This window comes from Phocoena sinus, chromosome 8, assembly GCF_008692025.1.
Source record: "Phocoena sinus isolate mPhoSin1 chromosome 8, mPhoSin1.pri, whole genome shotgun sequence".
Taxonomy (NCBI): domain Eukaryota; kingdom Metazoa; phylum Chordata; class Mammalia; order Artiodactyla; family Phocoenidae; genus Phocoena; species Phocoena sinus.
This window is the reverse complement of record NC_045770.1, coordinates 47378013-47402076: the sequence shown is the minus strand read 5'-3', so window position 1 is coordinate 47402076 and position 24064 is coordinate 47378013. Positions and strand designations below refer to the sequence as shown.

General features: G+C 36.7%; 2 protein-coding genes across 2 annotated transcripts in view; one reads left to right on the top strand and one right to left on the bottom strand.

Annotated features, from left to right (window-relative positions):
- DLG2 (discs large MAGUK scaffold protein 2) overlaps window positions 1-14395 on the bottom strand; it is a 2048212-nt gene extending 2033817 nt beyond the window's left edge. The window contains exon 1 of the mRNA XM_032641314.1: window positions 14331-14395. Coding sequence (XP_032497205.1) covers window positions 14331-14349 — 19 coding nt within the window. The 5' untranslated portion in view covers window positions 14350-14395. The remainder of the gene's footprint in view (window positions 1-14330) is intronic.
- Window positions 14396-16287: 1892 nt separating this feature from the next.
- Window positions 16288-22377, top strand: TMEM126B (transmembrane protein 126B). The gene is made up of 5 exons (XM_032640515.1): window positions 16288-16390; window positions 18856-18977; window positions 20049-20242; window positions 21310-21421; window positions 22028-22377. The coding sequence occupies exons 1-5, from the start codon at window positions 16310-16312 to the stop codon at window positions 22209-22211; spliced, it is 693 nt and encodes a 230-aa protein (XP_032496406.1). The 5' UTR covers window positions 16288-16309; the 3' UTR covers window positions 22212-22377.
- The last annotated feature ends 1687 nt before the right edge of the window (window positions 22378-24064 follow it).

Below are 24064 nucleotides of genomic sequence, written 5' to 3'. Positions count from 1 at the left end.
TGGATTACTCACTTCTCCTCTCCACTTCCCAAAACACACACACACACACACACACACACACACACACACACACTTTCTCTTTTTCTCACCTCTGCACTTTTCTTTGCTCTTCCTGCCCCCTGTATTGGAATATCCTCCCCCATACCCCAATTCCCTACCTTGAATCAGTGTGCTATATTGGAAAGTGTTTATTGTCAGCTAGATCTGGGTCTGAAACCTACTTACTAGCTGTGTGTGACCCTCAAATTACTTAACTTCTCTGAGCTTCAGTTTCCTCACAGGTAGCAGGATTAAATTACACAATACTTAATACAATGTCAAATGCATAGAAAGTAATCAAGTCAACTGAAAACCTATCTTCCCTTAATTTAGACCTAACTCAAATGCTCTCTATTCCATAAAGCCATCGCTGACAGTTAAAATTAATCACTGTCACCCTTCTTCCAAACCATTTTGCCTACACAAATACTGCAGGCATTCTTAATACATACTGTTATATTATGGCTCTTGATTACATGTCTTCGCTGCCCGCAAGACAAAATATCCTTGAAAAAGTCACCAAAGTGACAGTGTCTTTGTGTGTAGTAGGTGAAAATTGTCTTCTTTTTTTTTTTTGGAAGTGAGAAGATTCAATTTCGTTGTTCCAATATGAAGATCTATTTGGAGAATGTCAAGTCACATATTTTTAACTAATAATAATTATGTACACCAAGAATACAAAATACAGTAACTGATTTACTCAGACCTGAAATGCATTATGAGATAAGACAAGACTCATCTTAACCAGTAAACAACTGCTTTCATCATCAACTTGTGTTTTATAAAATTATGTCTGGAAAGCTTCTGGAGAAAATGGCAACAAAGTTCAGACCAAAGTTTTAAATATTACATTGATAATTTTCCTTTTTATGATTATATATATATATCTTTATTTGTTCTCTCTGAGGAATTCTTATCCGAGGAACTAACAATATACAAACTTATAAGGCACATTATGAAAAGGGTTTCTTATGGGTATCATTTGGGATGAAAGACGACTGGAATTATCATTGGTTTTCCACAATTTCATCCTTTGCCCAGATTCTGTCATGAGTAAGAGTTTTACTTAGAGTCAATGTTACTTCCTTCAAAAGTCTCTTTTGGTATTCCTGGCACTTCTCCATCTGACCAGAGCTCTTCTCCTGTTACCTTATATTTTCAAATCATATGATGGATATTCATCAAAATTTCCATGCTTTGAGATTCATTCTTTTTTCTTCCAGCTTTACTGAGGTATGATTAACAAATAAAAATTGTATATGTTTAAGGTGTACAACAGGAAGTTTTGATAATACGTATATATTGTGAAGTGATTACCCACAATCATTACTACAAAGACAATTAATTGTCTTTGAATTTTAAAAGCCTTTCCCCCTTCAAATCTACCACTTTCACAAATACCAATTATAACAATAATTCATATTTATTGAGTACTTTATTTCATATCTTTCTCCCAAACCTCCCAGCTCTTCTCCCCCACAGCCATTCTCAGCTGATGATCACGCTATTTTATGGAAAATCATAAGAGAACTTCCACAAGCTCCTAACATAACATATACTGACTTATTTGTAACTGCACCCCTATATTCTGCCTTCCCTCCTGTTACTATGGATAAAATATTTGTGTTTCTCTCTAAGGCCAACCCCTCTACTTGAGCACCTGAGCCTAGTCTCTTTTGCCTACTTGAGGACATTGCTTCATCATCAACTGTTTTCCTCTCCATTCAATCACTCCCTTCAGCATACAAATCAACTGTATTATCAGTGATTTTTAATAACTTTCCTTTATGCCTCATTCCTCTCCAACTAACTATAGTCCCCATTTCTCTGTTCCCCTCTAGAGCAAAACTCCTTTAAATTTCCCTTCATTCTTTCTTGAGACTACCCTAATCAGACTTTTCTTTCCAGTAATTCCACTAAAACTGCTCTTGTCAAGGTTACCTATTATCTCCATCCTACTAAATCCAGTGGTCAATTCTCAGTCATCTCACTTGACCCATCAACAACATTTGATACTGTTGCACTCCTGAAACATTTTCTTCACTAGGCTTCCAAGCAGTGAATGCTGGTAAATGTTTAACAAACCAGTTCTCCAGGTAAAAAAGAAAATGTCAAACTTTAACTTGTCAAAGCTGAACTCCAGATCTTATCCACCACCCCAATCTGCTTGCCCTGCAACGTTCTCCATCTCTCATCCTTCCAGCTGTTCAGGCCAGAAATCACTGGAGTCGTCATTCATTCTTCTCTAGCTCTCTCTCTACATCGAATCCGTCAATAAATCCTGTTGGCTCTAACATCAAATTACATACAGAATCCCATCACTTCTCACCACCTCCAGTGCTACTACCCTGGTCCAGACCATCATCTATCTCCTGCATTAATGAAATAACCTCTTACAAGTCTACATGATGTCACTTTTTCCCTCCTACAGTCTTTTCTAAACACAGCAGCCAGGAAGATGTTTTTAAGTCAGAAGTCAGATAGGATCACTCCTCAACTCAAACCCTCCAGTGACTCCCCATCTCACTCGACAAAAGCCTACCTCTTCAATTTCAGCTTTTACACCTCTCCTTTTGCTCAGTCTACTCCAACCACAGTGGTCTCTGCTCTTTCTCAAATACATCAAGAACCCTCCTACCACAGGGACTCTACACTTGCCTTTCTGCCTAGACATTCTTCCTTCAAATATCCATGAAACTTACTACTTCACTTCTTTCACATCTCTGCTCATATGTCACCTTATCAATGAGGCCTTCTCTCATGCTCCTATATAATATAGTTTACTCCCTTAAAAGAAGGGAGAATTTCAATAAGCAGTAATGCATGGAGAAGGACATTGTGTAATTAGTTCTTTTTTTACCTAGGAAGGATAGAAATATAAAAATGAATATGGATGCACAGGAGCTGTCTCCAATTTTAAAATAAGACATATATTAACAAAAGATGGTGTTATAAACATATGCTAGTACATGTGTATAAACCTTTAATTTTTAAAAATGCTTTCAAACTTTACCTGATATATTTTTAACAACTCTTTGAATCAGGGACAAATATTTGAATCCCCATTTTGTCAACAATTAAACAATCAGCTGTTTCCCTGAAAAGAGAGTGGCTTACTATACCTGAGCTTCTAAATGCATTCCTAACCACTAATGTAAATAATCAACAATGTCATAATTATAGTATACCTCTCTCAGTTCTCATATGTATCTTTGGGCGCTAGTTATCTGATTATCTATAGTGCTTCAAGCTTTAGCCTTTCTCATTCTTTCATTTGTTAAACAGATAATTTTTAAAAGTCTAAGTACCAGGAATCTTTTCTTTTTTCTTTACAATTATAATTCTTTTTCCTCTGTGAAAAAGATATAATTTTATAGGTACTCACTTATTCTGAGATTTTTTTCCTGTGAATGGCAATTCCCAAAAATGTATCAATAGCATTCCCATAATCACATCAACAAATATAATTTGCTATATAAGGGGACTTTCACTAATTCGTTCAACATATATTTATTGAGTGACTACCCGGGGAAGACACTGTATTGATTCAAAGCAGCTAGATGTTCTCTAAACCAGCAGAGCTTATTATGCCTCTCATCTCTGTATGAGAAAAATCTGACACATAAAACAAGATGGTAGAATATAAGAAAAAACAAATGGTTAAATACGGTCAAGTCTATCTTAGACAACTTAGGCTTTTGCATGCCAGCATCTAATGCTGGAATTCTGGCTGCCCTTTTACGCTTCTTTTGATTATTAATAATGATCACTACATAGTGTCAACTCCATTTCTGATTAAATTCTTATTTCTGATTAATGAAAGCTTGAATTCAAAGGTAATCTAAAACTAGATACCTATACAAAGATGATAAATTAAGCAAAAAAAAAAAAAAAAAAAGATGACAAGGCTCTTGTTATACAAGTCAAAGATCCCTAGCCAGATGTTGACTACTTGAATAAAGTGGAAAGTTGAGATAATCATCCAAGTAAGTCAGGATGAATACTTTAATTGATGTTCAAATTAAACCAAGTATAAGTGGAGATTTTTTTCACCTGAATTGCCAATACAATGGCCTCAATTTTCATATTTTCTTTGTTAAAGGAAATCTGTTCATACAACTCCTGAGTCTATTGAAAGGATGAAACTAAATTTGTAATACCTGAAGGCACGTACAGGAGGAAATAGGAGGGAAATCTTTTATTTTTAATTTCCCCTTAGTTTTTATTTATTTTTTTTGGCTGTGCCGTGTGGCACGTGGGATCTTAGTTTCCTGATCAGGGATCGAATCTCCACCCCCTGCATTGTAAGTGTGGAGTCTTAACCACTGGACTGCCAGGGAAGTCCAGAAATCATTTTTTTAAATAAAAAATTTTTGCATGAAATATGCAATTCAAAGGATATAGTGAATGTTACATAACTGGAATTATAAGTAATCATGTGTCTGTTAATTAAGCTTCAACTCTTTTGTATTTGGTTTAAGAATAGCATTACCAAAAAGTTACAAATAATTTGGGACAGGTGATTCAAATTTGAAACAGCAAACGGCAATACTGCTAACAAATGAAATTTTAGAAAGAGGGAAAGGATAACATAAAATTATTTGCCACAACTAAAAATAAAAGGAAGAATTATAGAACATGTGATGGTATTGTTCAGAAAACCAAGATCAAAGTGTAATAGAGGAAAGGGTAAACTAAATACACAAATCATTTAGAATACTGAAATTCCTTTAAATAAATTTATGTAACATTTTTAGTTTAGAAAGAACTTTCACGTGCATTATCTGATCTGATTCCCACCCCTGATAAGTCATATTGCCTATTTTACGTGAAACTGAAATTCGCAGTGGCTTGTCCAATCACAGAACTACTGAATAACAGATCTGGAGCTTAATCCTAAAGCTTTTGATTTCAAGCATAGTGTTTTCTCCACAGTACCACCCTTAATGCTCCAGAAACAGAGTTGAGCATATTTCTATGGAAAAAAAATAAAACTTGACCAATCACACATAATTTTATCACTGAATTTTAGAATCTAGGGTTATATGTTGAAACTCTTATTTTTACATGTGTTTATTACTATAAAAATTATATTTATAACATATAAATTAAAATGGTCCTACCTTTAAAACCTGATAAAGATAAAAAGTTCTTTGATTCATTAATCAAATATTTATCTTACTATGCTCTAGACACTGGGAACTCAACACTGAACAAGATAAATATTCTACCGTCTTAGGGGTTTCTTTTGTCTGAAAGTAAAGATAATTAAATAGAAAATTTAAACAAAGTAAAAGATTAAAATAGAGTGGGATCATGCTATGATGAGGTACCAGGGGTCGTGAGAACAGAGAAGTAAATTGATGCCATACAGACCATGCTATGTTTGGCCTTATACTGAAGGAGGAATAACCAGCCATGGAAGATTTTTTAATAAAGATGAGCATGACCATTTTTTAAAGTTTTAGAAAGATCATCCTAACTACGGTGTGATATATATCAATTGAAAGAAACAAAAATGATTAGAGTTTTTCCCTCTCTCACGCCATTTCAAATGAATATATGCAACATTGAACAGTTTTTGATTATTTACAATATAAGACATTATGACTAGCAAATAAAAATATTTTATTAGGAAGTACTTATATGTGCTTAATTCTTATCATTGACATTATTGTTCTTGTTATTTTGTAAATTAAGATATTCATATGAAAATAATAAAATGATGAATGCCAACAGAAAAGTTATCCTCGTACCAGGTCCTTAAAAAGAAGCTTTTTTAATATTAAAATATACAGTTCAAGGTGATACAACAAAGGTGTCATTTTATTACTAATAAAATTAGCTGGTATTTTTTGAGCAATGCTAAGCATTCTGCAGAGATCACCTTATATAATTTTCACAAGAACCCCAAGAAATACTACTATACACATTTTGCAAATGAGGAAACAAACTGAGAGAAATGAAATAACTTGCCCAAGGCTACACAACCAGTGTTGGAACCAGGGTATAAACCATGCTCTATCTGGCACCAAAGCCCATACTTTCAAGTATTATGCCATATTGAAACGTAACTTATTGGGAAAGGATCAGTGTTTCTTTTTTCTTTAATTGTCCTTAGCAATTATACTATACTTCCAGCCCGCCGCTTCCCCCCAAAATTTTTTAAATATACTTCAACAAACACCTGTTGATAAGGCTATTTGCCCTACTGACACAAAAATATATTAATATGAAATGGTGAATTTATATTACTACCTTTCAGATAAGTCATGCTTTCAGAATTTCTACAGAATTCTTGAAGAGAACAATGGGAAAAGTACAAGGTTAAATAGTAATAAATAGAAAGAAAGAAGATAGTAATTTGCATCTTCAGCTGAATACTGAAATACGCCTTATTCTAGTTGTAACAAACTAGAAAAAGAAAATGAAAAAATAGTAAAACTTGGAATTTAAATTGTGGGGAAAATGTATGGCCAGACTTAAAGCAGATCTAAAGACTGCAATTATTTTGTAAATATTGGATGGTTTACAGATTACTTTAGCAACATTGAAAGAGAAGAAATACTCATAAGAAACATTATTCTATCCTAAAAAAAAAAGCAGTGTGGCATTTCCTTTCTGTAACCAGATGTGTACTTGCCACATCTGGGTAGGCTAACTCCAGAAGCTGTCCAGGGAGCTGGACCCAGACAACTGATGGAAGGAGACAACTTTCCTCTGAACATAATTTTCCTCTTCCTCGGACCAAAAAAAAAACAAAGAAAGAAAGTATTCTGATAAGCATTTGTATAGCACTTTCCTATTCCTAAAATAATTTCCACATGGGCTAGATATTTTTCTTTGTCTCAGTAATCCTAAGAGTTGAGTATTATTAGTGCAGTCATGTCTTAAGATGAGGAATTTGAAGCTCGGTCTGTTGATCTTCTTTAGATAACTTATTCAGCTAGTGGTAAAGACAGGATTCCGTCCCAGGACTCTCCTCCACTGCACCATGATGCCATTCATTTGTTCAAAGAATACCTTACTCATACAGTAGAAAGAACATTGGATGAGCTTCCTGTCCTAATTCTATCACTAACTTTATAAAAGTGAAGTTAATATATATTATCTTATTTGATGGGGAAAAGAAATAACATATATGGGGGGAGTATTAAACCCCTTTTAGAAAAGGAAACTGAGGTTCAGAAAGATGATATGATTTTCACAAGGTCACCTGGTAGCATTATCATAAGAAGGCATGTGAAGAAGTACCTGTGCGAGGCTGGCACTTTGAGATGTTAATTTCTTCTCTCCCTAAATGTTCCCATTTCCTTTCTTCTCATTCAAGCTGGTAACTGGTTTTGTACTTTATTGCCTCAGGGGAGGTATGTACCAGGACAGAAAACCGACTGGATTTTAAAGTTATCCCAGTGTTGCTTTCCAAAAGCCTAAACCCTCCAAATAAAAGAAATGTTTGTTTCAGAGATGAAAGAGAGATTCTCAGGTACATTTAGAGAGGGGGACATCTCCTAGCCCCTCCCCAGTCTAAAGAGATTTTCTCAGTTGAAAAATAAGAGAAGATTTCAGGTCCCAAGGCAGCAGGTATCTAGGCTCTGTTTCCTGGCAGCATTGCCTGAAAGGCCGAAAGACCCCAGAGAGGAAAAGCATCATTATGCAGCTAGGCAAACAGAAATGCAGAAATTCTGGGAAAAAAACATTTAAATACATGTCTTAGAAGCAGCAATTGTTGCCAGACCAGAAAGAATCATCTAGACACAACAACTCATGCCTCAGGGGTAAACTGTTGTATATAGATGATCAATGACCAGAGTATACCCCCATTCCAGATGGAACCCTACCATAACCCCACGGAAGTAGGAAAAAACTCAAAAAGGATTGGAGTGATTCTGCCCACAACTTAGTAATTAAGAGTCAAAAATAAAGTTGAACTATAGAAAATAAATGGATATTTCTTATACACCTAAATTTATAGACTGAGAGTCCAGCTCAGTGATTATCAGAGCTTGTCCCTTCTCCTAGAAGCCAGGTCTTCTGACAACTGGTCTAGGTTTTTCCCACAATATCACTGCTATTGAGGATTACAGGGACATGATGCAAAGAAATGAACATGACACGATGTTAATCCCAATATACACAGTGAAATTGCCTGTGTCCGTATCTGTCTCCCTAATAAATTTTAAGCATCATAAAGGCAGACACCGAATATCATTTGCCACTGTAAAACATGCACCTAGCACAGTGCCTGGTACATAGCAGGCACTCAATAAATCTTTGTTGAATGGATAAATGATGGAATAAATAAATAGAAGGAAAGCTATTTCCTTAAATACATACCCAAATTTACCTTTTAAAATAATTTATAGTTTATTACCTATAAGGTATTTTAAATAGTACAGAACCTAACAGGTTTATTTCAAGTCTCACCACACTTTCAATGATAAAGATGTCACAACTCTCCAAAATGATAGGCCCCCTACAGAAGCCTCAGAGTCTTACTCTAACAGAATTAGGGCCCTAATGGCTGGCAAGATGTGTCATCAGCAGCAATGGGATACATAATCTTACTCATAATCTTTGAAAGATTTAACTTAATTCATTTTCATAGGATTTTCTACTTTATATCATTTCCTCTTGATTTTAAATCCTAAAACAAATGAGGTCAGGAGAATTGTTTCATAATAGAGGCGATTTGGCCATAATTCTTGAAATAGCTTTGAAAAACTCACTAAAAACTGAACCTATGCAGAAAGCTTACTACTTGGAATCTGGAATGACTGACTGGACAGAAGAGACTGGGTAAAACTCATGATCCTTTGCTGACAAAGCAACCTATATTGAGGATACAGAGCCCTCGTGCCTTGACTGCTACAAACTCCTGAGCAGGAATTATAGCTGGGGTACAAGTGCTCTTGCTCCAGTTAAAAATAAAAAATAAAAAGATTTTATACATCTCAGCATTATACTCAAAAATATTCTATCATCACTGACATGGTTACACAATAAATATTAAGAAATAAAAGCATATAATGAGAGTATATAATTAAGAAAGAAGAGCATTCTTATAGTTTACTGAATGTATTGTTATAAAAGAGTGATGGATTAATTGATTGATTGGCAAAGGCATAAATGAATTGAATGTCTTAATTTGATGTTTTAAAAATCCAATATTTTGTGTACATCTTCTCACTGACTAGACTCTTCCACCCAAAGATGTAACCAATCATAGGCCTAAAGGAAAGATCAAATATTCTATCATGAATGGAGCACTTGGGCAGTTTCCCAAAAAACCTAACAGTTCAAATATTTTATGGTGTCAATTCATTAGCATATCATTTGCAACATTCCCAATACATAAAAACTGTAAAATAAATTCAAATAACAGATAATTTTAACACTATGCCTATTGTTTGCTTCATAACATACTCCTAATCAGTAGTTGAATACAGAGTATTCTTCTATTTCTCTCTTCAGAATGTTCTCTCTTTATGCCTCCTGATTGATCAGTATTTTCCAACATCAAGGATCTGTGGCTTGATGTAGAGAACAAACATATGGACACCAAGGGGGGAAAGTGGCCGGGGGCGGGGGGGTGGGGGCGGTGGTGGTGTGATGAATTGGGAGATTGGGATTGACGTGTATACACTAATATGTATAAAATAGATAACTAATAAGAACCTGCTGTATCTAAAAATAAAGTAAATTAAATTAAAAATAAAAAAATCTGTGGTGTCATGATTTTTAACAATTCTCTCAACCAAGGTCAAGATGTCCCTTTTGAGGGATTTTAAATCTAAAAATATCTTCAGTAAGTTATCGTACTTTGACTTACAGAAATTACAAAAGTTTGAAACCTGCCTTTTCCCATCCGTCTCCAGGGCTTAACTCTTTTGAGTTCTACTGGCTCGGAAAAAGAAAAAGCATAAAGTTTTTTGAAATTGAAAAAGCATCTGAATGTAATCCTGGTACAGCAAACACAAAAGTTCAAACAAAAACTTGGTGAAGTACGTACAGAAGGGATAAAATAGCTACTCAGGTGTAATCAATAAATTTAGGTACCTATTTTCCCCTTTAGAGAACCTGAAAAAAAATTTAGTAATTGAAGAAAAGTAATTGAAGAAAAAGAGATAGAGAGTATGCTCTGATGCTTAGATAATGAAAGGCAAATATAAACTAGTGAGATCCTACAAAAAAGAAGGTAAGCCACAAAGTGCAGGAAATAGATAATGAAAGAAATTTTTAAATGAGGAAAAATTAAACATAAGAGTTATAAGTTCCCTTCCAGAGAGTGGGGAAAAAAAGAAAAACAGAAATGACACTTTTATGAAGTATACAGTCAACCAAAAGGAAAGAGTGTAAACCCAGGAAACAACAATCTCAATTTCACAAATGTCCATAAGATACATGGCAATATCATGTCTTGGGATTCTAATCACACAACATTCTTCAACTTCCTTTAAAAAGAACAATGTCAAAACATGTGAATTATGAAAATAAGAGTGTTTAAGTTTCAGTACATGGTATACATACTCTATTATATGGCTAAAAATAGTTGCAACAGAAGAATTCAAAGGAAATAAAGTGTCGTGTAAATTACATCAGATAGACTTCTATACCAATTTAAAAGAAGAGCAGAATAGGACAATTTTTTTAAAACACAAATGAAATAAGCATCAACCTCAAAGTATTAAAAGCATTGATTTTTTCACATATTTAATGACAATAAAGAGAAAAAACTGCTCAATAAAGAAACTGCAATGTACTAAAAAATTCTGTTGAAGTATATTTTATCCCTAAAACAGCAACTTTCTGCAAAAACCACAGGGGAGAACACAACTATCATTAACTTTAATTTCTTGCATTAATCCAACATGAAATCAGATCAATTCACAAGTCTGTTGAAATAGCCCCTTACTATACATCATGACCTTGCATCATAACAGAGAATGCTGATACAACTTATCTTGGACTGGCCCTGAATTTTCAGAATTTAAAACAGGTCAAAGATATCATAAATGCTCAGTTGGGAGCAAATCAAGTTACAACTGTAGAAAAGAGAATCCTGAATGAAAAGCGACTGTTGGGAGAAAAATATCTCTGAAGAAGAAATGATGAGTGTTCTGTTGATAAAACTGAGATCTATAAAAATGTGAAGAGAGTGAAGTAGAAGAGGTAGGAAGTAATGTCATAAAGCAAAATAGCACTGAATATAGCAGTTTTGGCTTACCTAAGAACAATCAAGAATAGCACCTAAAAATGTACTTAGGGAACTTTCCCGGTGGTCCAGTGGTTACAACTCTGTGCTTCCACTGCAGCGGGCCCGGGTTCCATCTCTATTCAGGAAAGTAAGATTCTGCATGCCGTGAAGTGCAGCAAAAAAAAAAAAAAAGGTACTCAGATGTCACACTCATTCCCACTTCCTACCATGCTTGCGTGTTACCAATCAGAGAAACTACTCTCTACTTTTACAATAACATACAAAATATATAACAAGTGAGAAATATGTCTTATGAAAATTTCTTATTGTATTAAGAATATATTCAACAATGAATAAACACTTGGCTCTATGAGGATAGTTATTGTTTAAAATTACATAAAGCCTAGCTTCCATCCTATCTACCACATGCAACAATGAAGAAAGAAAAAAGAGGGCCCGTTAGCACAGTGGTTAAGAATCCGACTGCCAATGTAGGGGACACAGGTTCAAGCCCTGGTCTAGGAAGATACCATATGCCATGGAGCAACTAAGCCCGTACACCACAACTACTGAGCCTGCGCTCTAGAGCCCGTGAGCAGCAACTACTGAGCTCACGAGCCACAACTACGGAAGCCTGCGAGCCTAGAGGCCACGCTCCACCACAAGAGAAGCCACCACAATGAGAAGCCCGTGCACCGCAACGGAGAGTAGCCCCCACTCGCCGCAACTAGAGAAAGCCCACGCGCAGCAACGAAGACCCAACGTAGCCAAAAATAAATAAATAAATTTTTAAAAAATACAAAAGAGGGCTTCCCTGGTGGCGCAGTGGTTTAGAGTCCGCCTGCCAATGCAGGGGACGCGGGTTCATGCCCCGGTCCGGGAAGATCCCATATGCCGCGGAGCGGCTGGGCCCATGAGCCATGGCCACTGAGCCTGCGCGTCCGGAGCCTGTGCTCCGCAACGGGAGAGGCCACAACAGTGAGAGGCCCACGTACCGCAAAAAAAAAAAAAAAAAATACGAAAGAAGCAGCACAAATATTAAAAAGAAAGAAAGAGAAAAGACTCAGGATGATAGAGGACTGTGCTCTCTGCAGAATAAATCTAGGTTATACTTCAAAGTATTTGTTTTACTTATAGAAACAGTACAGACAGTAAGCTTAGCTAATTAAAAATATAATGTACATGTCATAACTTGTTTGGTTAGTTGTCTATAATATTTTAAAATATATATCTTAATACTAACAGTTTTAAGAGATTTTTTAAAAGATAAGCTGTTTCTCTAGATTAGTTCATGAAGTAAATTACATAATGCATATACTTTAGTAATATCCAAATATGTACTTGTTAATTAGAATTTTATACTTTGCTAATTAGAACTTGTTGATTCCTTAAAAAATTTGACCCACTACAATCAATCCACTGGTAAAGAATAAGAGAAGAGGAAGGAGGGAGGAAAGAAGAGGAAGGAAGGAAGCAGGGAAGGAAATAAATTATTTCTCATAAAGTATGGTTTTCAATAATGTATCGGCAATTTTTGTAACTTTCTTTAAAGGTAGGAACTTTTGTAAAAATCTCAGTCTGTTGAGTTTAGACATCTTAAGTTCACCCTTAGTTAAGTTATATCTAGAACAACAATGCCTTTCCTCCTCCTTCCCAGATAACTTTTTAACCCTCTCTCTCTCCCTTTCCTCTCTTCCTCTTCTGTCTCCGTCTCATACATACATACATACACACACACACACACACACACAATGTGTTTAATTCACTTACTAGTTTAAGTCCAAAAGGGACACTAACTAGAGCACAATAAATGGTAGAAAGAATAAAAATACACCTCAAGCTAAATAAGTCAAAGAGACGTATCCTTTATTGGCTACATTCCCCCAAATCATTTTTGTTCCAAATAAACCAATTGTGTCAGGTCTGGACAGGTGTCGCTCCAAAATCTCAAGGAGAGTTTACTTCTCTCAGTGATATTATGGAGGAGAGCAGGAGAAGGAAACAAGCCCAGTCTTAAATTCCAGCATACAAAGGGACATTTCTAGGTGTTTCAGAGGTTTTGTATATCATTGTCCTTCTCTACAGACAGCAGCTGGATAAAGAATCTCACTGATTATAAGTTTCCTCAATACACCTTCCAAATCCACAGGTAGGATTAAACATCATGCAGAGCTAGGTTGCACCTTAACCTTCACACTAAGCTTTAGTTTCAGACTGTAGCAACTCACATAAACGGTCAACATTTGGATCTATACTAGTCCACTACAGTAGAGTTCAAGGGTATTGATACACATTTTAGTTTAAAACTCTTTTAAAAACTCCTTTATAGTTGATCTGGTCTTCTATAAAATGTCAAAAAACAAAAAACACCAGCTTCTCTAGGATCCTTAGGTGAACAAGGCTCACCTGGGGTAGATCTAGGCTAAAGTGAATCCCAAGGTGTGACCTATAATAAACTATACTTCAGGAACCTTCCAGATCTTGATCAGTGGGGGTGGGGAGTGAGGTGTTTACCTCACTTGCAGAATTTGCCAATCATGTTACTGGATAATGTATACATCTGGAAAAGCACAACAGTTACCAAAGTGGTGCTTTATCACAAAAGTGAAGTTTCCACTAGAGTAAACCCAAACATGAAAGCTATTTTTAATAAAAGATAAATAATAAATCTATAATTGCATTCACTACAACTTTATCTTTTACAACTATGTAATTTGCTTGATAAATATTAAATCCATGAGGAAGAGCTGCACTGTACAGGTTTCTTTTTTAAAGACTGTAAAAGTAACCTTTAACAAGCTAAGAAAGCAAGCTAAAGAAAATCCCAAATCTGTGGTATCAAATTTACGCTGATTACAAATGGTGATTTATACCACCTGATTTAGGAAACCATAAATGTCTATAATTAAATACAACAGTCCTACTTGGTTTTCATTTAGTAAAATAATATTACTGAATGATGTACCACAGAAAAGACATCATTACAACAACTACATCCCAAGCAAAATTCTACTCTCAAATGGACTACAATTTAAACTGCAAATAGCAAAACCAAGAAAAAGGAGAAACATATATAGAAAGCCTCATAGCCCACCTTTCTTCTTGACTGGCATTCTTGGGTCTTTCCACTGACACAGGATTCAAGATCTCTTTTCAGGTCTCAACTTGATCCACCTGGATGGAGGCCAAGAGCCAGGTAACTGTTGCAAACCACTTCACTGTTTGAAATCCAGGCTGTCTTCTCTTTCAAATAAAGAAAAAATGATGTATTTTTTCCACCAACTTTGACAGTGCCCACGGAGTTTAAAGAAAAATAGCTTTTGAGTTTTTCAATGTTTATAAAACATTTATTCTTTTTAAAAAGAAAATTATTGTAAGCATAGAAAACATTATTAAAACTCCTCTTCAGGCAGCAGCATTTTTGGAGTTCGATGACTAACTCAATTAAGGCACAAACCAAATTTACACAGCTGTCTCATTACTCAATACATGATCAAATTCAAAGATGAACTGGTTGATGTTAAAAACCCTCAATTCTTTAGAGAAAAATTTAAAACCCACACCCCCAAAAAATACTTTTAAAAACCTCTTTGACTCTAGTCTCTAAAAAGGTGGGTGAGTTTGGACAGTTTTCTGGGGCAGAACAGACTGAAAGGCCCCTTTCTATTCACTGGACCAGAAGTTCCGATCTCACCCCCTCAGTAAGACAGGATCCAGCTTGCTGTCACTTTCATTTTTTTTTCTTCTGTGCTCTCCAAGCCCCTCAGGCTTGATCCTTAATGCCCCCTCTGATTCTGATCCTCCCACGTATTAACCGAGAGGATTGAAAAGAAGGAAAGCAATCCCCTGGCATGGAGACATTAAAGTGACAGTGCTACTCAATGGGCACTTGATGCAGGATGAGTTGGCGAAGATTTCTTCACATTGGAGTCATTCACATCATGCCGTCTCTTCGCATCCAAGCAGCTCCCTATCCGTCGAGGAAAAACACTGAGACTCTTCGAGACAAGTCAAACCTTCCCCCAAAGGTGTTTTCTGAGACGCTGTAGTAGTATTAGGCATGTGAGCATAAGCTGTGCAAACAGTTCGCGGTTTCCTAAATGAGAGAGTTCGGCCGCTTGGCTTCCACATCCACCCTTTTTCCCTCAGTCTTTCTCCAAACTACCCACCTTCCTTTTGCAGAAAAAACAAATCTCTCTGCTACCGCCGGCCACCCCTGCCCACACCCCGTTCTTATATAGAAGAGCACAGAAATGTCCTGCACCCTCCACGCGATGAAGTGTTTCCTCAGGCAGGAGAAACAGCAGCACTAGAAATTATATAACTCTCGATTTTGGCTTCTCTAAGACATGGAGACCGGAGGGTCGGGGGGTGCTGGTCTGGGAGATACTGCTGGGCACTGAACGCGCAGAAAAGGGCGCAAGGCGTCCTCGCTGGGCCCCCCAACCCGAAACACCGGCTGGTAAGGGGGTCTTCTCGGGGAGGTGGGGGGCAAAATTCTCTCCGGTCTCTTTCCAAGCGAGGAGAAAGGATAGAATATGAGGGGACTAAAGACTGAGAAGGGGAGTCTGACGGCTGTGAGGGGAGGAGGCTAGTCGGGGCTGCTCTGGCAGCCGGTTGGGGGCTCTAGGGAGGAGGTGCCCGAGAAGCCGGAGCCTTAACACACGGGCCATACCAGAGGGGCAAGCACCCTGAAGGAATGAAAGGGGCTGGGCAGCTCGGCCCCAGCTAACGGAGGTACCCTGAGGAGAAGAAAACGCGCAGCGACATCCCTGCGCTCGGACCGCCCCACGTTCCCCTCAGGAGGCGAGAAGAGGGAGCTACGGTAACAAATTAAAGAGAAGGGAATACGGGCCTGGCAGGGGGGCGGGCCCATGGGAGTCTGGACCTCCTGGAAGCCAATGAGCGGCTCCCGTTTCTGGACGCCGGGCCCAATCACAGCCAGGATGGAGGGCGCGGCTTTTGACTGGGTCGGGGCGGGCCAGGGATGAGGGCTAGAGGCGTGAGCCCGCACCACTTCCCGCCCCGGGAGTTCTGGGTCCCCGCCCACCACTAGTCACGTGAGTCGCCAAAATGGCGGCGCTCGGGCGTGAGGCTGGAGCTGACAGGAGGGCTGCAGGTGTGGTGCCGGTGGGAGTTGGGGAAGCGTCCAAGGTAGGCGGAAACCCAGGGTGGTAGGGGCGGTGATTTCTGCAGCCTCAAGTGCTGCCGCACTCTTCTGAAATGATGCGCGTAAAAGGGATTTGAAGTCTAAAGAGAACAGCTCCCAAGTCCATGCAGGGCGCAATTAAATCCCTGTTTGCTATGAAAAGAGGTGGGGAGAAAGTAGGAGACCTAAAGGTTAGTCCTGATTGATGTAGTCTGTTTTCTCTTCACTCGGCGCGTTTGCATTTTAAATTTCCTGCCAGTTTGTCCTGACCTCTGCCTGAGTTATGGGTTCTGAGGAGATGACTACATCTTGCTTATCCGGGGGGCTTTCAAATACCAGGTGAATGTCTGAGCAAATGATGAATGTTAAATAAAATTCTGAAGGTCAAGTGAAATAATACACATAAAAGCACTACAAAACCATAAAATATTACTGGTATAATCGTGGTGACTAGTTGAGTGGCCTTGAACTGGTTACTCTTTAGATAAAATGTTAGTTATAGAGAAATTTTTACAATTCAGTACTTGTAAAAATTCTATCAGGAAGTTATCAGTAGTATATTTCTCTGCTTTAATAACTGCCTTACAAAAACTATGCACTCAATAAATATTTGCTGTCCTGTTTCAGTATTTTGGGATCATAATCCTGGATATCTGTTTCCTATATATTGAGGTGTAGACGAGGTAGGACATTGATACAAGGGATTGCCTGAAAGTTTTCTTTGTGAGGAATAAGGCACTTCAGTGAATTGGATGACAGCAAAACAAAAAGTTTTCCCAAGTTTCTGGTTAATTGTCATGTTACTGACAACTGCCTTCATGTACACTAGAGGGATTAGATATAGAATCTCCCTTAGATATTGCTATCTCGTCTTTTCCATTTGCCATTTAGATGTCAGAGAGAGGCAAAAGATTAAATCTAGTCTTTGAAAAATTGTAATTTATAAAATATTTTACTTTTTTTTCTGTCCTGCTCAGATATTTTAAAGAAAAAGATAGAACTGGCTTGAGTACAGTTCTTCAATGATGCAAGGAAAGAAACTCGTCCATTATTACTCATTGTTTAATACCATATGAAGATTCAAAAGAGTCTGTACCTTCAGGATGTTGATACCATGGATGAATTGGCCTTTCATTAGTTAGAGTTAGGGTTGGAACATATCACTTATTCAGGAAATGAATATTACAGTGATGTTCAACATGTGTCCATTGACTACCAGCATCAGAATCACTTGGTGTTATTAAAATGCAGATTTCTAGACTTTACTCCTGTTGAATCCAGATATCTCAATAGGGAGCTCAAGAGACTGCATTTCAGATAAACTCGTGATTCCTGTACACATGAAAAGTTGAGAATCTTACTAAGTCTCTTTTATGTCTTCTATGCTTAACCCTTTCCGATTCTCTTGCCCAGGACTCCTAAAATTTGAGACTTATTAGTCTATGCCCTTGACCATAAATGTTGTTAAAATGGAGAATCATATAAATTGTGAAAGGCATAGATTTAATCTATTCATTGGCTAATCTGGAATCCCATAATGCCAGTATGGCAAAAGATGTAACAAATATTAAGACGTTTCACAGAAATCTGAGAGTCTTACCCAGAGCAAAATATTCAGAAGGGATCCTTTCTGAGGGTCCAATTTTGTTTTGTTTTTTTTCAACTACTGGTTTCTGTTAAGATGCTACTGGCCAAACCTCATGGTCCCTTGACATTAGCAACTGTCTATTCATACATCACACTTGGGACACAGGAACTTTCCAACCCTGGAGCCCAGTGCCATAGGTCCAGGCTCCCTGATATACTGCATAGCAATTTCCAGCAAAGGCCCTACTTCTGCCTCAGTAGGGATCTGGATATAAATACCTTATATAATCCAAGGTAACCATGATCCACTGCCTCTTCCTAGGCTGGAATGTGTCCCTCTTTCTGATGTTCTCTCTCGATATTCTCCAAGGCAATCCCTGTTCTCTCCTACCTCTCCAGGAAAGTCAACATAATCTCCAAAAGCTCAGGCTTTCATGAGACAGAGGATAAAGATAGTGGTCAACAAGTAGCTACTGTTTACTTTCAGCTCTGAAAAAGCTAGAGCATGGAGAACTACAAAGGGCCTGGCTACCTTCAGGGAAAACTGTAAAGAAAACAAAAAATATCTCACTAAATTATCCTTCTACAACAAGTCCTCAGGCAAGTCAGCCTCTCTGAACCTTGTTGTCTCATCCATAAAGGTAGAGATGACCATTATCCTACCAATTTCTCAAAGTTGTTATGTGAATCAAAAAGCCATCATCTAACATAATAAGAGCTCACTAAATAGTGACTGAATCATTAACAAAGTGTGTGAAAGCAGATGACAGTACTTGACACTTTTACTAGAGTCTAAATGTTTTTTAATGTGAATCTGTAGAATTTATAAGATTTAATATTAACATCATTAGCTATTATGGTTCTGGATTTTTGTGTTTTCCAGGACATCAAGATGCCAACATACATATATGGTCAGTCCAGTCCTTCTCTAGGAGATGCAAAACTCAGAAAACCAATGGTCATCGAAATCATAGAAAAAAATTTTGAATATCTTAGAAAAGAAAAGTAAGAAACTCACCTAGACTGAAAGTCAATAACTTTATTTGCAGATCTTCTGTATTGCCATTGTTTCTAGGTATCTAAGATCCTGTTAACTTTATTGAGTTGGTTATAAAGAAAGCTTATTTTAAAAAAAGAACTGGAGGGAAACATGAGCAGATGAAAATAGTGGTTTGTTGGAATTACTGAGACTGGATAAATTTCTTTTCTCTCTTGAAATTGTTTTGTTTCTAAAATTGTTGAAATGTTATTTGTGCAATAAACATATTTTAATTAAAAGTAATTAGGAGAACACCATTTTGAGGGCTACTTATATTAATTATCAATTGTAATTAATTTCAGTTTAGAATTTATTACCTCAGTAACAGTGCTGAGCTCAGCAAAAGGGAATACAGATTCCATGATGTACATATAGTCTCACATTACCGTTCTGACTTTTAGGTTAATAGAGCTCAAGAATAAAATCAAAGGACGTTGATCTTAGACTTTAAACATTTCTGGATTTAGGTATGAGTCAGAAAAACTAGATCTTTCAAATTTCTTTGGATGAAATTTTGGAAATCCTAGACAAATTATTTTAAATATCTGGACTACTTAAGAATAGTTATTTTCTAGAAGGCCTAACCAAATGTAAAAAACTTTTTTCAAATGACCTTAAGCAAATTAATTCTTTTAGTAGAAAGAACAATATTCTTGGATTTAGATAGTTCATAAAATTTGGCTACATTGGAACATATTCATATTTATTTGTGGCCAAAATTCATTCTCTCTTTAAAAGAGCTCCATCTTAGAACCACTCTATTCTCAGGAAGATAATTATATTGTTCTCTCATTAGAATGCAAGTTCTATGAGGGGTAGAATTTCTTTTCTTTTTTTTCTTTTTTTTTTTTTCCACTTTATTCACTGCCCCACCCTCAGCACAAAGAAAATACCTTTCTTTGTATAGTATTGAGCATAGTAAATGCTCAAGAAAAATTTGATGTTGAGTAAATATGTAATAACAAACCCAGGAAAGGATATATCTATTAGAAGAATATTCTGTTGAACTTAATTCTTCACTTTGTTTTTCCAATTAGGACTTTAAATATATATGGAACAGTGACCTTTGGAACAACAGCTGGTTTCTCTGGAATATTGGCAAACTTAATTTTCAGACGTTGCTTCAAGGTTAAACATGATGCTTTGAAGACATATGCATCATTGACTACACTTCCATTTTTGTCTACCATAGTTTCTTATGAGCTTCTTGTAAGACATGCTTTGTATTCAGGTAAATTTAAATTCATTAACATATAATGTGTTTCTATCTAAGTAAAATTACTCATTAACATATACTGTTGCTACTGCTGATAATAGTCCCTTACATTTGTGTATTTCTTTACCACTAACAAAGTACCTTCACATATATTGTACTGTTTCATCCCCACAACAATCCCCCTAATCAGCCAGGGCAAGTAGTATCGTGTCTTTTCTTTACAGGTAAGAAACTAAGCTGAGACATGTTCAAGTACACTAAGCAGCAGCATGATATACTGGGAAAAAAGGAGGCTTTGGTATACTACATATTTCACTTAAGTTTTGTGACACTGGGCAAGTCATTTAATCTCTGAGACTCAGTTGTCTTATCTATGAATTAGGACTAATAGTACTTACCTCACAGGATTGTTTTAAGAATTAAGATACTGTGTGTTGAATGTCTAACATAGTATCTGGCATATTATGGGCTTCTAATGTTATTTCCTACCTCCTCCCCTTACCTTAAGTTTCACAACTAGTAATTGACGGAACCTCTGACCCCTGTTCATCAGGTCCCTGCTTAAATACCTTTTCCCCAGGGAAACCTCTGATTCCCTCAGGTTAAGTTTCTAGATACATTCTCTATTCATTTTACCTTCAAAGCATATGCACACTTAAGATTATTTGTTTAAATATTTGTCTAATGTATTTCCTTCTTAGTAAATGGACCTGAAGGTCAGAGATTGGATCTCTTCTGTGTAATACTGTATCCCTAGCACATGCCTGACACATGGACAATATAAATGTACTACCCTAAAATCCAGATATCTGGTCTACTAGTTTAATATACTTCACTATGAAATTACTTCTTCAACAGCCATATAAGTAAGAGGTAACTTATCTTTATGTGAAGTATAATAAAAGCATTTTTTAAATGTGATACATTTAGTCTATTGTGCCATAGACTGAATTTCTAATATTCTTTCTACTATTTTGCTATGCTTGAGGACAATGCAAATAACTACTGTATGAGGACCCAAGACTCTTAATAGTTCTTATCCTGAGTTTTAAAAGGAGATCAAATTTACTTTTGTTTTCCAGGTAATATAAGCCGGGAAAATTGTGTTCTGAGAAGTTCACTGATTGGCATAGTGTGTGGTGTTCTATATCCCATTGCTTTAGCTTTTTCTAAAAATGGACGTCTGGCAGTCAAGTAAGTCCATCTTTTTGTTCCGTTTCTTCCTTTCTTCCCTTTTTTTCTTTAAATTTATTTATTTAATTTATTTATTTTTGGCTGCTTGGGGGTTTTCTCTAGTTGAGGCAAGCAGGGGCTACTCTTGGTTGCGGTGTGCGTATGGGCTTCTCATTGCAGTGGCTTCTCTTGTTGCAGAGCACCGGCTCTAGGCACACAGGCTTCAGTAGTTGTGGCACGCAGACTCAGCAGTTGTGGCTCATGGGCTCCAGAGCGCAGGCTCAGTAGTTGTGGCGCACAAGCTTGGTTGCTCCGCAACATGTGGGACCTTCCAGGACCAGGGCTTGAACCTGTGTCCCCTGCATTGGCAGGTGGATTCTTAACCACTGCACCACCAGGGAATCCCCCCCTTTTTTTTTTAATGTTAATAAATTCTCCTTATTCTTTAGCTGCCAATGACACATTTTCATCAAAATATCATAGTTTCATATTTCAAATAGCTAATTTTAACCTTTTTTGCTATCTACATGAAAGATCTAGAATGGAAATGATCAGTTTAGGAGACATCAACAAATTTTTTATAGAATTTACTTCCAGAGGAAGTAATTAATCCTTTTTCGTTTTTAGGTATCATACTGTTCCACTGCCACCAAAAGGAAGGGTTTTACGTTATTGGCTGCTGCTCTGTCAAACAGAGGTAAAAGCAATGGTGATTCCTCTTATACTTCAGACAGCCCTTGGAATATATCATGGTCTACAGCATTATGCAATATTTGAAAGTACACTTGAGAAAACTGTACATGAAGATTAACCAAAGAATGAATGTATACTAAATCAGTATAATGGACTTTTTTATGATGAGGACTTAGGCACTGCTGAAAGAGTTAAAAGTAATTCTGGAGAGACAATTTGTTTCTTTTCCTTTTGCCTGGTGTATAGCAGGTGCTCAATAAATATTCAGTAATTAAATAAATGTAGGTTTCGTCTCTGTTTTGTCATTGTATGTGGAAATGGATTTGAGGCCTCAAGGTCTGATCTATACATTTATGTATGTATTCATTCACAAACATTTACTGAGCACCTGCTAGGTCTCAGACATTGTGTTACATATAGTAAGAAATCATCCTTATCCAGAAAGAACTCACAATTAGAAATGTGAACACATAGCATGAGAGGGTTTGAGAGATATACACATAATTCTTTGGGCACACTGAGGGTGTGGCTGTTAACTACTTGTGCAGAAGGGAAAGCTATGGGGAGAAAGTGACATTTGTCCTAGATTTTGAAGGGGAAGTTGAAAGTTCACAAGAAAGCAATATAGAAATAACATAACAGCCCATTCCTCTACTCTAAACTCGAATTCAGTACACTTACTAGCTCTTATCATTGACAAATTATTACCTTCACTGTGCTATTTAAAGAACATTTATTGAGTGCATTAATATAGGCACCAGGGGTACGAAAATTCAGTCACTGCCCTCAAGAAGCATAAAATCTAAAGAAAGAGATCACAGCATGCTTCTTTAAGTCTTCTAGAGCATTCTTGAGCTACATGTTTAGTTAGGGAAACAGGAGAGGAAATGAATGCTGTCTGATGAAAAGAATAAGACACAGAATGGAACCCCGTAACTCATTCTCCTTGTCTTAATCACATTCATCCTGAGATTTAAAGATTTGGTCATCTGAGGCCCCAAGCAACACAAAACAGAAATGGAAGTCTTGATGAGGTGCTTTACAGCATCATATATAACAAAATGAAATACACACACTCTTTTACTAATAAAAAAAAAATGGTTAGTAGCCGTCCAGCTTTGTATTCTCAGAATAATCCATGATACTTGAAACTCTGAGGAAAGGGCAGGCAATTGGGGGAAGAGAGGAAACCAAGTCAAATAGATAACAAGATCAATGGTATTAATATTAACTCTTAAACATTTATTATTATACAAGTACATGAATACCTTCTTATTGTGAGATATACAAATGATCCAGAAGTATATAGAGCGTGACTTGAAAGTCCCCCTTCACTCCCACTTCATCCTATTTCTACTCCATTCTCCAGAGGCAACCGTCATCAAGTTAGCACATCTTTTTCCTTGTAGTATTCTTTTGTAACTTACATATTTTTTTAATAAATGGTATTATCCATACATATACTGGAAATTAATTTTCCCTTCAATATATGTCTTGGAGATCTTTCCGACTCATTACGTGTAGGTCTAACATGTTCCTTTTGGTGACTGAAAAACATTCTTGGTGATTCTAGTATTCACATAGGTGATCTTTCCAATACCCTGGTCTCTCTATCCTACCACTTATTCCCATGGTCATACTTTAGACCTATGCTGTCCACTATAGTAGTCATTAGCCATGTGTGCCTCCTGAGCATTTGAAATGTGAGTAGTCTAAATTGAGATATGTAGTAAGTATAAAATACACATTAAGTTTTAAAGATTTACTATGTAAAAAAGAATATAAAACATCTCAATAACCTTTTGATTACATGTGGAAATGTTACTCTTGGATATATTGGATTAAATAAAATACATTAAAATTAATTTTACCTGCTTTTTTAAATCTGGCTACTATGAAATTTTAAGTTATATACACAGCACATATTTTTATTGGACTGTGTTGCCCTAGACCTTGTCATTATCAATAAAT

Excerpts from the sequence above, each read along its gene's own strand:
- TMEM126B (XM_032640515.1), top strand. The coding sequence starts at position 16,310 with ATGGCGGCGCTCGGGCGTGAGGCTGGAGCTGACAGGAGGGCTGCAGGT. Across the intron at positions 18,978-20,048 it reads GAATATCTTAGAAAAGAAAA|GACTTTAAATATATATGGAA; the intron begins GTAAGAAACTCA and ends TTTTCCAATTAG. Across the intron at positions 20,243-21,309 it reads AAGACATGCTTTGTATTCAG|GTAATATAAGCCGGGAAAAT; the intron begins GTAAATTTAAAT and ends TTTGTTTTCCAG.